Raw genomic sequence first — 14,322 nt, 5'->3', positions numbered from 1 at the left:
TCCTCCATTCACTGTTGACCCTTGAACAACATGGGCTTGAACTGTGCAAGCCCACTTACAGTTAGTTTTGTTTTTTTATAAAGACAGCACAGTACTATAAAGTATTTTTCCTACGATTTTCTTAATTACATTTTTTAAAAAAGATTTTATTTATTTATTTTACAGAGAGAGACACAGCAAGAGAGGGAACACAAGCAGGGGGAGTGGGAGAGGGAGAAGCAGACTTCCCTCGGAGCAGGGAGCCCTGTGTGGGGCTCGATCCCAGGACCCTGAGATCATGACCTGAGCCGAAGGCAGACGCTTAACGACTGAGCCACCCAGGAGCCCCAGCATTTTCTTTTTTGTAGCTCACTTTATTGTAAGAATACAGCATACAATACATATAACATACAAAATACGTGTTAATTAACTTTATGTTATTGGAAGACTTCTAGTCAACATCAGTAGGCTATTACTAGTTAAGTTCACGGGGAGTTAAAAGTTACAGTGATTTTTCAACTGCACAGGGGTCAGTACCCCTAACACTTGCCATGTTCAAGGGTCAATTGTATTTAGGTCTTCAATTTCTTTCAAAAATATTTCATATTCTCTGTAGAAATGTTGCGATTTGGGTTAAATTTATTTCTAGTTACTTGATATCTTGTATGCTATTAGAAATCATATTTTATTTTTTTTAAAGATTTTATTTATTTATTTGAGAGAGACAGAGATAGCGACAGAGATAGCACTAGGAGGGGAAGAGAGGGAGAAGCAGGCTCCCGCTGAGTAAGGAGCCCAATATAGGACTCGATTTGGGGACTCCTGGATCATGACCTGAGCCGAAGGCAGTTGCCCCAGAAATCATATTTCTTTAAAAGTCAATGTTGTTTGTTCCTAATATATTCAAACATAATTGGTCTTTGAATATTTACTTCGTATCTGCAACTCCGCTAAATTAATTTATATATTTAATAACTTCTACACTTTTTGGGTTATTCTATGCACACATCACCTATGAAAAAATAGCTAAAATTTTCCTTCCTAATCTATACCTTTTATTTCTTCTTTAAAATACTAAAACCCACAATTATCTAAATCTGAGTAATGTGTAACGCCAGCTGTAAATACAGTAAAAAGGTGCCAGTGGATTCAATTTTCTTTCCACCTCCCATACTCTCACTCGACTACTCTGACCAGCTCACTACTCCTTACATCACTTCCAATCCGGATGAGTCTGAGCCGAGCCCGGCGAGCTTGGAGGCGGGCTGCGGAAGCGCGCGCCGCTAGCACCCTGACCGCTCCGCCCCCTTGTCCAGACGCAGCCAATGAGCGGCTGCCTCTTTCGAGCGCCCTATCGGCCAAAATGGCGGCGGCCGTTGGCGCTGAGTTCCGCTTGTAGTTCCATTGCCTTACTACTCCCGTTGCAAAATGTGAAAGGAGAAGGGGCTGGCGGAGGGGGTGTGTAGGCAATGAGTCGGCGAAGGAAACATGGGGACAGCCCTGGCCTGAAGAACACGCCGCGCAAAGCGGCGGCGGCTGAGGAATGCAGCTCGATGGTCGAGCCAGGGAAGAGGCGGCTGAGGTCGGCCCGCGGCTCAGAGCCCCACAGGGCCGGAGAGACGTCTCCCCGGCCCGTGCCGCAACAAGAGCAGCCTCCAGCAGCCGCTTCGTGCAGTAAAAGTAACCCCGAGGGTGAGACGTCGGCAACGCGGCCTCTCCGGGCTTAAGCGCTGCAGCCCCACAGCCCCGCTTGCAATGGGCGATCCTAGGGTGCGGGTGGGGGTGGAGACTTAGTGCTTTCTTTCTCTGGGCTTCTTCCCTCGTGAGTCCGAAAGGAACACGACGCCACTACCCCCATGGTTTTAGTCTCCGAATTTGAGCTCTGCCACGCTCTGTTTGACCACCCACTTGCTGCCCCTGGTATAGGAATAGGCCCTGTGATTTACCTGTTGGAGGGAAGGAGGGCGGCTATTTCTATACCGCTCCTCCAGTCTTCAGCAGTGGCAGAGCAAGGAAAACTATCTGATAACCTGTTGCCTTCACTTTATTTCCAGGGGAATTGTTCCCCGCCCCCCCCCCAAACGTTTTGCCCTGACTTGCTTTAGTGAAGGGATCATATAAACAGCTATAGCTATCTCTATCATCCTCAAGAGTCTGGGTGATGTCTCACTTCATTATGAATAAACCGGAAGTCCTGTGTATGATGTCTCTCAAGTAGGAAACTAAGGGCCCCTGAATGTTTCATTCTGGTCAGTTTTGGGTGTTCTATTTTTTTAAAGATTTGCAGTAAATCCTGGTAGGAACTGAAATTCACACAAAAGCTCTTTTTTAAAGTGTGTTCTTAAAATACGACTTTTGTTACCTTATTTGTCTTTAGTTTACTCCCATAAGGCAATTCTGGAATGAACAAAAACAAATGTCTGTAGAAATTTAAAAGTGATAGTGGACAAAACTTCACAGGAAATGGGTCGCTAAAGCTTTTTGAAGTAATTAGCATAAGTTGGATAGAGTTAATGAAAGGGAGCTAAACAGACTTTTACTGAAGTTTCTGCTGGGAGCTTTTTGATTTTCAAAATTACAGGTGGTTCCCAAAGCCTCCAAGTTCCAGTGGTAATGAATGGAGTGACTAGATTATACAGTAGTAGACATTCATAGAGCTACTGAGTTATCTTAAAATACTTGCTATTTACAGTGTCAAATTTGTGAAGTATTACAAGGATTTTTATGTGAAACATTTCAGTTGTTATTAAAGTAATATCATCTCTGGGAGAAAATTTTAGAGTTAGACTATAGAAAGTAATCTAAAGGATGTGTGACATTGGGGTATTAGGAAGTAAAGTAATGCTTTACAATGCAACAATTGTTTTTTAATCTTATTTTATGTAGAAAGATATGAAACACCAAAGAGAGTGCTGAAAATGGATTTATTGTCATCTACCTTCAGTTCTCCTAATGATCCAGATGGACAAAATGATATCTTTTGGGATCAAAATTCTCCAATGACAAAACAGTTAGGTAATTTATTATTAATTAATATTTTTATCTGGGTAAATATTTGGCAAATGATTAGGATTTAACTATAGAATTTCAGTAGGGTAATAACAGAACTTTTATACAACAGATGTTTTTTGAGAAATCTTACGTGATTGGTATGGTACGCATGTGATGTCAGTGCATAGTGATCTAAGCCATGCTAATTAATATTGTTTTCTATGAAGTGACTCCTATTTTTAAAAATTAAGTTTTTTGTTTACCATTTATAGGAATGTCTTTGTTCTTTAGGTAAAGGAAGAAAAAAACAGATTTACACCACAGATAGTGATGAAATCTCACATATTGTTAATCGTATTGCTCCTCAGGTAAATATCACTAGTTTTACAGTTTATTTTAGAACTGTGAAAACTATGCCACTAGGCCCATGTATGAAAAATGTTGTCTTTTACAATTCTCTTTTCTGAAAATAGAGCACCAAAGGTAACTTTTACCTTTTGTACTACTGAAATGTATGTTTTGAAAAAAGGAACATAAGGTATAATTGGCAATATATATTTTCCTAAGCATATATCTTATATTTTAATTTTTTTAGAGTAATGAATTTTGACTAGAGCTTTGTGTTTATTTTATGTTTAATGTTGTTTAACAATATATGGCATTATTTTTAAAGTTACTAAAATAATAGAATCAGACAATAAAAATTTAAACTTTTTAAAGTTTTTTGTGATTGGTATTTGTTTACTGTCAATAGCACAATTTTTCCCCATTGAAACTGCTCTTCTTAATACTTGTGGACTAATATGATCATTGAGAAATACTCATAAAAGTGGAAAGAACGCTGGATTTGAAGTTTTCAGTCTACCTCCTATATTGGGTGACCATAAGCAAGGCACTTAAGCTCTCAGAACTTCAGTTCATTCAGCCATAAACTAGAATTACTTGTCTTGCTCTCTCCATTGGACTATTATGAGGATTAAATTAGATAAAAATTCTTTGTAAACATAAGCACTATAAATGTAAGGTTATTTTAAAGTTCATTATGATAATTAAATTATTTGCTGTCATAGAACCATCCTCAAAAGTTTCTCTATCTTTATTTCAGTTCCTGTACTGCTTGAATGGAATAGAAATACAAGTTTAAGGCAGCCTGTATTCTGAACCTCTTTACTGTCCTCTCTCTTTTTCTTATTTAACAATATTTAAATTCAGAAAGCATCTAATTTTTGCTCAGTGTCCTCTTTGTAGAAAGTATGGGATTTTTCCTTGACATACCCTTGGATAGTAACTATATGTTCACCATAAACAATAGATGGCATTGTTCCAAACTGTGGTTACAAGGAATTACCATCATCCAGGTGGAGGAGACAGGAAATAAAGTTTTTCTTAGTGGCTATAAAATATCCAAAATTACAATTAGCACAGTCAAAACAACTCTGTTGCTACTAGCTTTACATTCCATGTTTGGCGTGTCATAGAAATTCATTTTACATTCGGTTCATTAGTTAAATAGCTTTTATGCCATAATACTATTTACTTCATAAGTTAACAATAGATCTTCATTAATTGTGGGTTTCACATGAAAGAAGCATAATAAAATGTGTTTGGACTGGCCAGCTTAAATAGTGATAAAAAGATAGTTGAGTAAATTACTGGACCCTTTACCTAAGTGGGCTGGAAATAATAGCTCACATAAAGAAATAGAAACAATATGCAAGTGGTAACTTGTATATGAGAAAAAATACAGTGAAATTAGTTGCTTTTAAGTGTTACTCTTTTCAACTAAGCACTTTTAAAGCATGTAAATCTTTGGTAGTGTAAGATTGTCATGTTCTCAGAGTGACATGTTCATGCTTTTTATTTTTAGGTGAGTTACCTCCTCAAGTAGTTATTTAAGTCACCTTGATATTTTCAGATATGGCAATTTTCCCCTCCAAATATTCACTTCCATTTTCCCTGGACAATCATTTCACTTTTTTGAGGGATACTTTTCATATAGTGTTGTTTATTTGAGGATGTGTATTTTTTCATAATTTTTATACAACTCTACACAGAATACTCTTTAGGATTAAATGAAGTAATGTGTTCAGATTCTTTATATAACACCTGGATTGTAGTTGGAAATCAATAAATTATGCAATTATTAAAGACATTTTTAAAATTTAACACAAATAGTATAAAAACATACACAGGGCCCTTGTATATATAAAATTGGACATAAAAAGTTGTCATACCTTTATTCTCTAAAAATTGAATGAATTTAAAAATACTTGGTAAATGGACAAAAGGTCCATAATTAAATCATTAAGAATATTTTCCCTAAATTCAAGGTTGTTGTTGAAACAAAAGTGAAAATATATATTGAGTCTGAAAGTAAAATTACTGATTACTGGAGTATTTTGTGAAGCTAAAATCTAGGTTCAACTGGACATCTAAGAAAACTGCTTGCTGAATGAGGATTTTAAAGTATCAAGTTGTAGAGATATTTTCATCTAAACCTAGTAAATAAATATAAACTGATAGCTTCTTCATGCCGAGCATTTTTCTGGGTGCTGATCATAAGATCAGTCCATGCTTTTAAGTATCCTATAACCTAGTGATAAGATTATTTTTAGCTTGTGTGATAGTTATTTATGTTCATTCTAAGTATTATATTCATTCTAAGTACAAAAATAGAGTGGAAAATGGTTAAACCATTTGATTTGTTCATTTGTCACTAATGAATAAATTCATTTTCTAATTTTTTTGCATGATCAGCTGACTGAAAGGAGTAGCAAAAACATCGAGGATTAAAATGGCCCTTTCTTTCCCTTAATAGTATGGTTAAACTTCTTTTTCTGCTTTCTCTACTTATTTTTGTTCTTATCCCTGCCATATTCTTAGCATCAGTTCTAACCTTGCACTTGACTCAGTCCTGAGTTTAATTTTAAGTGTTCCCAGTTCAGGTCAACATGGATTGTCCAACTTTAGATAAAGATTATAATGGGGATAGGGAAATTTTGGAGAATCAGGTGATATAGAAAGAATTCCATATGTATCTCTCTCTATTCTTAATAAGTCAGTCAGTTTTCTCTTGGAAAAAAAAAAAACTGCTTTTACTGTTGAATATGCATATGTTAACTAATTAAATTCTTAAAACTTAATTTTTTAGAAAATAAGAAATTACCAATTCTGAATGTTTTCACTTCCTGAAACGTAAAAGGATCACTTCTTACAGCTTGTTATTGCCATCCTCCAACTTCTCATTATTCTGGAATTTGTTTAGTAACTATCACCTTACCAAAATTTTTTGCTTTAGGAAAATAATTCAGTGTAGTTAAAGTTTTTTCTTTTCTTTCTTTTTTTTGTTATGTAAATTTCTTTTTTTTCCCTTCTGCCAAAGGATGAAAAACCAACAACAAACTCCATGCTTGGCATGTGGATTGGTGCAACTGCTATTCCTTGTACTCCTAGTGTAGCAAAAGGAAAATCAAGAGCAAAAATCAGCTGCACAAAGTAAGTTCCAACTTTACAATTTTCCTGAGATTTAGTGGAGTAAATATTTTTAATATTCTGTTTTGGCTTTGTAAATATATCAAAATGGCTATAAATTATATTTTTTAGTTTTGACATGTAAAATTTTAGACTTAAAATAATTGTGTTAAAATTTTGAGTTTTAATATATTAAAATATGCTTAATAACAATTGAATATTTATAATGACTCTTAGAAGTTTTCTTAGTTATAATTTCTATAATTTTTTCAGTAGGTTAAAAACACAAAATCGAGAAGAAGAACTTATGAAATTGGCTAAGCAATTTGATAAAAATATGGAAGAGTTAGATGTGATTCAAGAGCAAAACAAAAGAAATCATGATTTTATCCAGACAATTGCAGAAGCAGAGACTTTAAGTAATTATAAAGATAATGTACAAATGCAGTTATTACATGATATAGGTCCTGAAATAGATAATTCTACAATAAAGAAGCCGATGAAAGAAAACACCAAAATGTCGGTGGTAAATGATCAATATAGCAGTCAGAAGCCATTTGACCAAAATGCTGAAGCAGCCTTTAATGCCATTTTTGATGGCTCTACTCAGAAATGTAGTGGACAGTTTAGCCAAGATTTGTCAGATGCTTTTTTGAACACAAGTAATACCACCTTTGGAAAGAAAAGCGCTTTAAAAGAGGGGAAAATCATTACGAATGAAATTCTGGTCCCTGAAAAACTGCCAGATAAAACCCCAGGATCACTTTTTTGTCAAGTAGACACTCCTGGAATGACAAAATCATGTGTGACTTCTTATACTGAGAAGCCAGAAGCTTTTCATAAACACCTTGATGCATTTACTACCAGTGATTTTGAGGATGATTGGGAAAACTTACTAAGTAATGAACCTTTTGTTATGCAAAATGTCAAAATGTGTGAACTTTTCCCTGCTCCTAGAACAGCCCAAATTGCTGATCAAAAGCAAAATTATAATTTTAACAATAAAAATGATAAAAATAAGTCAAGAATGAATACAAGTCTAGATACCAGGGTAAGGGATTCAAAAATTTTACAGGATCTCCCTTCAAAGACATACAACAAGGAATTAATAGATTCTGGAAAATATGGGTTTTCACTAAATCCAAATGATAAACCAAGCAAATTACCATCCACTGGAAATAAAATGAAATTTGAGAAATCTTTCAATAAAACTGTTGTTCAAGACAAAATTCGAGACTGTACAGTTGCGTCTAATCTGACAAAAGTAAAAGAAGATACGCACACTAAATTTACTTCTAATGTAAATATTTCTGAAAAGTCAACTTTGAACACAGGATATTCTAATGAACAAAAAAATAAGTCCATTTATAATCAGTCTTTTAAAGCACCTGCTAATATAGATCATTTTGGCTCTGCAACTTTGGGCAATGAAACCAGTGTTTATAATCCAAATCAGACTAATACATCAAAGTTAGGTTCTTTCTTTGATGACTGGAATGATCCATCATTTGCCAATGAAGTTGTTAAAGCATGTCATCAATTAGAGAATACCTGGGAAGCAGATGATGTAGATGATGATTTATTATACCAAGCGTGTGATGATATTGAAAGACTAACTCAGCAACAAGACATTAGAAAGGACAGCAAGATATCAGAAGGTAAACTTGAGATCAATAATAGTTCCAAACATGGAGCCGAAAACATGTTTACTACATCTAAAGAAAGTCAATTGGTGCAATCAAAGCATTTGAATCTGAGCAGCATTTCAGGGCATACATCTTTCACAAATAGCTCACAATTAAATAAACCAGTGAAGATGGAAAAAGGAGAAATTTGTGGAAATTCTCCAAGCTTTTTAGGTGTTAAAACTAATTTAACAACATACTCTAAGAACTCAAATTGTCAGATCAATAATCTACGTTATTCCTGGAATAACACTGATGTTCCAATACAAGTGAATAGTACTGAATCGGTTCTTATAGGAAATTCAAGTTTGAATGTGAGTTCAGATCATAGGAATACAGAAACTGCTACTTACAAGAAGAAATTAAGTACTCAGCATCTATCCCATAGGAGCACAACAGATGGAGCTAAGAGTGACCTTAACAGACCAGTTAGATTTCCTAAGTATACATTTACAAAGATGAAAAATTCTCAGATTCTTTCCCAGTTCAATCAAAATTGTATACCAGCAAGTATTTCTGATACCAAAATTACACAGGGTTTGGAGAAAAATAAAACTGTCAGCCCATTTTGTGGGAAGACTGTTCAACAGCAGCCTTTGGTGAAACGTTCTGAATCTATGGAACAACCTTCAAAAGGTATGTATAAAATAGTTTTCTTTGAAAATTATCACCTGGGAAAGTAGCTAAACTAGTTATTTGTTATATTGAATTTGTGTAACAATTTAAAAAATCATGATACTTAACTAGAATTCTTAAAGTGACTCTTAAAAATAATTATGCTCTAATATACAAAGGGTGTGTGATTTATGTTTTCAGAAGACTGCATTAGATTCTTAGCTTTTAATACAGTGACTAGCATATGGTAGGTACTCAATAAATATTTGTTGAATGTTTTCTGAATTGTTTCCTAGAAAATTGTACTTTAGGTAGATATATTGCTGTGAGATTGTGTTTACTAAATGTCTCATTGTTTTAAAACTTGAATAATCTTACTCCTATGTTTAGCAGAACATTGAGGTGAACGATATTTGAAAATTCAGAGCATTCTAATTAAACACATTTGCTACTATAATACCTGATATAAAACTCTGTTAGTTGTGATGGTTAGAACTGTAATTTACTAAGTACAACCTGTCATCTTTGATTCTTCTGATTCCTCTCCCACAATTCTATCAAGTGCCATTGTTTCTACCTCAAAAAAAAAATACATCTCAAAATTGTCCATTTTTCTCACTCTTAATTGCTACCACCCTTATCCAAGCCAACATTTTTTGACTAGATTATAGTTCTTTTATCTGTCCCTTTTCAATTCTAGTCTCCAAAGAGTAGGATAATCTTTTAAAAAACAAACAGGCAAATATGGCATTCCTGTGCTTAACCACAGCCTTCAATGATGGCCCATCATTTTTCAAATAAAATTCCAACTCTACGCTGATTTATAAGGCCCTGGATTACCACTCCTTAGCCTGTCTGTCTGCTTTTTTATCTCACCTACTAAGCTTCAACTACACTAGCTATCTTTTTGGTTCCTCAAACAGAATAGTTTCTTTCCTAGTTCAGGAGATCTGACTGTGCTATTCCTAACTAAAACTACTACTTCCCAGCATTTGACCCCCGCATTCCTGTCTTTTGGTTGGTGCTTTTTTATCCTTAGGTCTCATTTTAAGTATGACTTCCTCATAGAGACCTTCCTTGAACAACCTATAAATAGGTCTTCTCTTTGTTATTTTCCATCATCTATCGTATTCCTTCGTTTCTTTTATCACAATTTGCAAGCAAGTATTGATTATTGTCTGTCCTATCTGTGAATACCTAGGCGTACCACACTATCTGCCACTTAGAAGATGTTTAGTAAGTATTTGAATGAATATCATGCAATATAAGGTGAAAAATCTGTTATTCACTGATGTTGTAATGTTTTTTAAAAGGGACTGTGTCTGGCATAACTACTTGTATATCTTAATGCCCAGTTCTTTCTCACAGCCTCATGTTTTCACAGATGCTGTTTCCTTCACCAGAAACACAGTGCCCCCACATTGCATATACCAAATCTGCCCAGCCATTTTCCATTTGTCCTTTAAAACACAATATGTTTCTGTCCACCCAGATAATTTAGCTTCACTTTCTCTGGGTTTCTCCAATACCCAGTGTTAACTTCTGTTATAGCATTTACTATGCTAGCTTGTAATTATTGATTTTCTTAATCAGTCTTCCTCACTGGGGGCTAACATTAGGATTCTTATCTATTATGTAGATTAATGCTAATAAGGTGAGGGAGTCTTTAGCTCCTTTTAGCATTAGATCATTGTTTTCTATTTAGACTCTAGATGATAATTTTGTTGGCATTACTGCTACAACTTTCCTATTTAAGTGATCCCACCCCTTTTTTTTTTTTTTTAACTTGTAACAGTAATATGCTGGTTGTTTAAAAAGAAAGAAAACAGAATAGATTAATTTGAAGTGAAAAATTAAATTCTCTATTTCTCTTTTCTCACAGCCATTCCTCAGGGAAACCACAGTTAACAGTTTGGAATACATCATGTAGTATTTTCTGTGCATATAAAAGCGTGCATGCATGTTTGTGTGTATGTATATGTGTGTATACCTACACATTTATTTAATCAGATGGAATTATGTACTATGTACCTACCCTTTGACAACTTGGTTTTGCCTTCATCTTCATCTAATATAGCTATCTTTTCCTGTTATTCATATAGTTTTGCTTTAGTCCTTCTAATAACTACATAGTATGTTATTATATGGATGTACCATGATTTATTTGTTTCTCTATTGATGGAAAGTCCAGTTTGGTTGCATTTTTTGCATTACAAACAATCCTCCAGTGAATATACTTCTACATAAATTTCTCCATACTCCTGTGATTGTATCTGTTAATTATTGAAAAATTGATGTAAGAGAATGTTTTGAATTTGATGGATATCACCAAATCTTCCCCAAAAGTTACATCAATTTATATTCTTATCAACATTGACAATGAATATTTCCCTACATTATAGCCTTGATATTTTGAAACTTTTAAAAATTGTGGTCAATCTATAATTTAAAATATTTAAATTTATATTTAGATAAGTGTAATTAATTGGACCATACTCTCAACATGAATTTAGTTACATATAGTTATAACTATATTAAAAATGACTACATCTCTGCAATATTTGAGTTTTCCCAAAACTACTATCCTATCTGCATTTTTTATGGGTGGATAATCTCTTTCAGTTTATCTTATCAATTTTTTTAAGTTTACTGATAGTACCTAATCTTCTAATTAACATTAATCTTCTTGATATTGTCTATTGTTTCTACTTTCTTTTACTTTGTTATGTAGCAAGCTGCTCTCCAGAGAATGTCTCTGAAACAAAACCCATTTAACTACCTCATTGCTGTAAGGCGGGGTTTGGCAAACCATGGCCTATCCAAATCCAGCCCATAGCCAGTTTTTGTACAGCCAGCATGCTAAGATGGTTTCACATCTTAAATAGTTGAAAAAATCAGGAGAAGAGTAATATTTCATGACCTTTGAAACTTACATGGAATTCAGATTTCATTGTCCCTAAACAAAGTTTTATTTGAACGCAGTCACATCATTTGTATTGTCCATGGCTGGCTGTTTTCATGCTACAATAACAGAGTTGAACAGTTGCCAACAAAAGACCATATGAACTTCAAAGGTTAATATATTTACTTTCTGGCCCTTCACAGATTTTTTTTTTCTTTTTTGCTGACCTCTGCTCTAGGATAAAGATTAAGAAGAGCCACTTTTGCTTTGTATCTTGTAATAGTTTGAAACTTTACCATGTATTTTTATTGAAGATTGAGTTAAAGGAAGAGCTGATGGGAGAAATGGATGACTCTCTCTAAGTCAAAATTTCATAGTGTGACTTTATTTACATCATTTGAAATTATTTTCCAAGAATATCACCAAGCCAGTTGTAAAACCAGTTTTAGAGAGCTATGTTCTTTTCTGCTGTCATGGATTATTAACCTGTTTTCCTTCCAAACTTACGGTCACTTCAATTGTGTGTGTGTTCTGAGTTTTCGTTTCTCAGCTTTGAGACTAAAATATTAGATAATTAGTCAAGCTAATTATAAAGTATCTTGTAGCATCTTTCTGTAAGGAAAAATAGCTACAAATCTGTGAGATAATTAGTTTAGGAAATAAATAAGGCATCAGAGTAATCTGGGGAGTTTATCTAAAATATTTACCTCTTACCTTGAACACCCTCTCCCATTTCCAATTATACCAAGAAAGGAAGGGGAGACAGATAATTTATTTTGGACAAATAATCTCCCTTAGTTAACAAGGGAAATGTCTTATAACAAAATCTGAACCTTTGTCTAGATGGTAGTGTAATATTTCTCTGCCAACAGTACTACAGATTCATATTCTGTGAGAGGCAGATTTTACAACATAAACAGTTTTACCAGTACAAGGTCATGTAAATATGATTTAAGGTGATGGCCTTAATTTTAAAACATCCTTTAAATGAGAAAATACGTTTACTAATTTTAAAGTTTGATTATTATTACCATTATGTAGATAATCTAATATTTTAGCTTAAAGTGACTAAACTGTGGAATTAAATTCATTTTATTAGAACTTAGTATTTTGCATAGATATAATTGGATATATTATTAAAATCAAACTTAACTATTTTCATTAATTTAAAACACATTGTTTATTTTATAGTGTATTATCCCTGAAGTATACATTAAAATATGCTGCATAGGAATATGTCAGAATGCTTCACATTTCTGTATACTTAAAAAGACATTCAAATTGAAGATTTTATTCAGATATTCTCCTTTTTGAAATAATTTTCTAATGTTTATATAAAATGTATTCTCCAAATAAAAATATTTGACAGTGAATTATATGCTTATTGTCATGATAGATTTCACTAGATCACTCTAAAACATTTTTCCTCAATGGCTAAAATGAAAATCTTGGAGCTCTATAGAGGAAAAAAAGTTGGTGTGAATATTAATATAGCTTATCAGTAAAAATACACTACTTGAGGTATTTGTATTTAATTCATTATATTTTGACTGCTTTTTTACTAAAGTTTATATAACATTTAAAATCCCAGTTTTTAAAAAAAATATTCATTTGTGAATTATATAAATTAGATGTCCTTATTCACAAGAATTGTGTGCTAGGAAGTTAAAATGTACAGTTTAATCAAATGAACTTTATGACATTTTGAAAAGGTATATAAAATAAGGACAGATTGATCAGTGCTTGATTTTCTTTTGGCTAGAGCACTATATCTGTAAGTGGAGGATCATATATAGTAGTTTAGTGTGAAATAGTTATACCAATATGGCAAGTCTGGATAATAAAAAAGTGAAAACTAAAACTCATATTCAGGATGACTTTACAGTCTATAAAAGTAATATCTATATTTTGTTTAATTTTTAGAGGAAGAAGAGAAAAATAAAAAGTGTTCTCCTGAAGAAATTCAAAGAAAAAGACAAGAAGCACTGGTTCGAAGAATGGCCAGAGCACAGGCATCCTCTGTAAAGGCAGCTCCCACTTAACTTGATTTCTTTTGTGAAATATTAGTTGGAAGACGTAACGACGACAGTTAATAGCTATCTGTGATAGGAAATATTTTTTCTTGATTTCTCTGTGAGAAATTTAATGCTGACTTATAAAGCATGGACTTCTTTTTGTTTTTATGGACTTCTATTTTATTTAATAAATCAATGTTTGCAATTCAATGAAACCTTTCCTTGGAGAGGTATGTGAAAATAATTGCATAAAAGTTTTAGAAATTCAGGAGAGTTAGCGATTATGTTGTAGAATTATACAGAGTAAGTAGTTATATTTTTAAATATTGTGGATCATCCAAAAGTGGTAATCTACTAATTTTTTTATCATAATAACTCCCTAATACAAAGCTTCAACTCACTAAGTAAATAAGATTTTTTTTTTTTTATAGTTTTACTTTCAGTAACTGTTTCTAAGTTTTTTATACATTTCTGAATCTTAAAAACACTTTCATATTTTTAGGAACATGGTTGGTGGGAAATGACTTCAATTTATTTGTCAGTAAATCACTATTTTTAATTCCTAATCTGAAATAGATTTTAATTTTATTTTTCTAAAGCATGATGTATTTTGGAAACTTTCCACTATTTTTAGGGAAAATGCTGATTTAAGAAGTTTAGAAAA

General features: G+C 33.3%; 1 protein-coding gene across 5 annotated transcripts; it reads left to right on the top strand.

The window, feature by feature from the left end:
* Positions 1-1,306: 1,306 nt before the first annotated feature.
* On the top strand, positions 1,307-13,863 carry ETAA1 (ETAA1 activator of ATR kinase). Of its 5 annotated transcripts, none has more exons than XM_078056464.1 (6): positions 1,307-1,671; positions 2,866-2,994; positions 3,262-3,338; positions 6,353-6,465; positions 6,718-8,762; positions 13,567-13,863. In XM_078056464.1, the coding sequence occupies exons 1-6, from the start codon at positions 1,449-1,451 to the stop codon at positions 13,683-13,685; spliced, it is 2,706 nt and encodes a 901-aa protein (XP_077912590.1). In that variant the 5' UTR covers positions 1,307-1,448; the 3' UTR covers positions 13,686-13,863. The 5 variants fall into 5 exon arrangements, with proteins under 5 accessions (XP_077912590.1, XP_077912588.1, XP_077912591.1 ...); XM_078056462.1 differs by having other exon boundaries at positions 6,715-8,762; XM_078056465.1 differs by lacking the exon at positions 13,567-13,863 and adding an exon at positions 10,624-11,143 and having other exon boundaries at positions 6,715-8,762.
* Positions 13,864-14,322: the final 459 nt, after the last annotated feature.

This window comes from Halichoerus grypus, chromosome 10 (assembly GCF_964656455.1).
Source record: "Halichoerus grypus chromosome 10, mHalGry1.hap1.1, whole genome shotgun sequence".
In the NCBI taxonomy this organism is placed as follows: Eukaryota; Metazoa; Chordata; class Mammalia; order Carnivora; family Phocidae; genus Halichoerus; species Halichoerus grypus.
The sequence above is the reverse complement of the archived record's forward strand: the minus strand, read 5'-3'. Positions and strand labels throughout refer to the sequence as shown.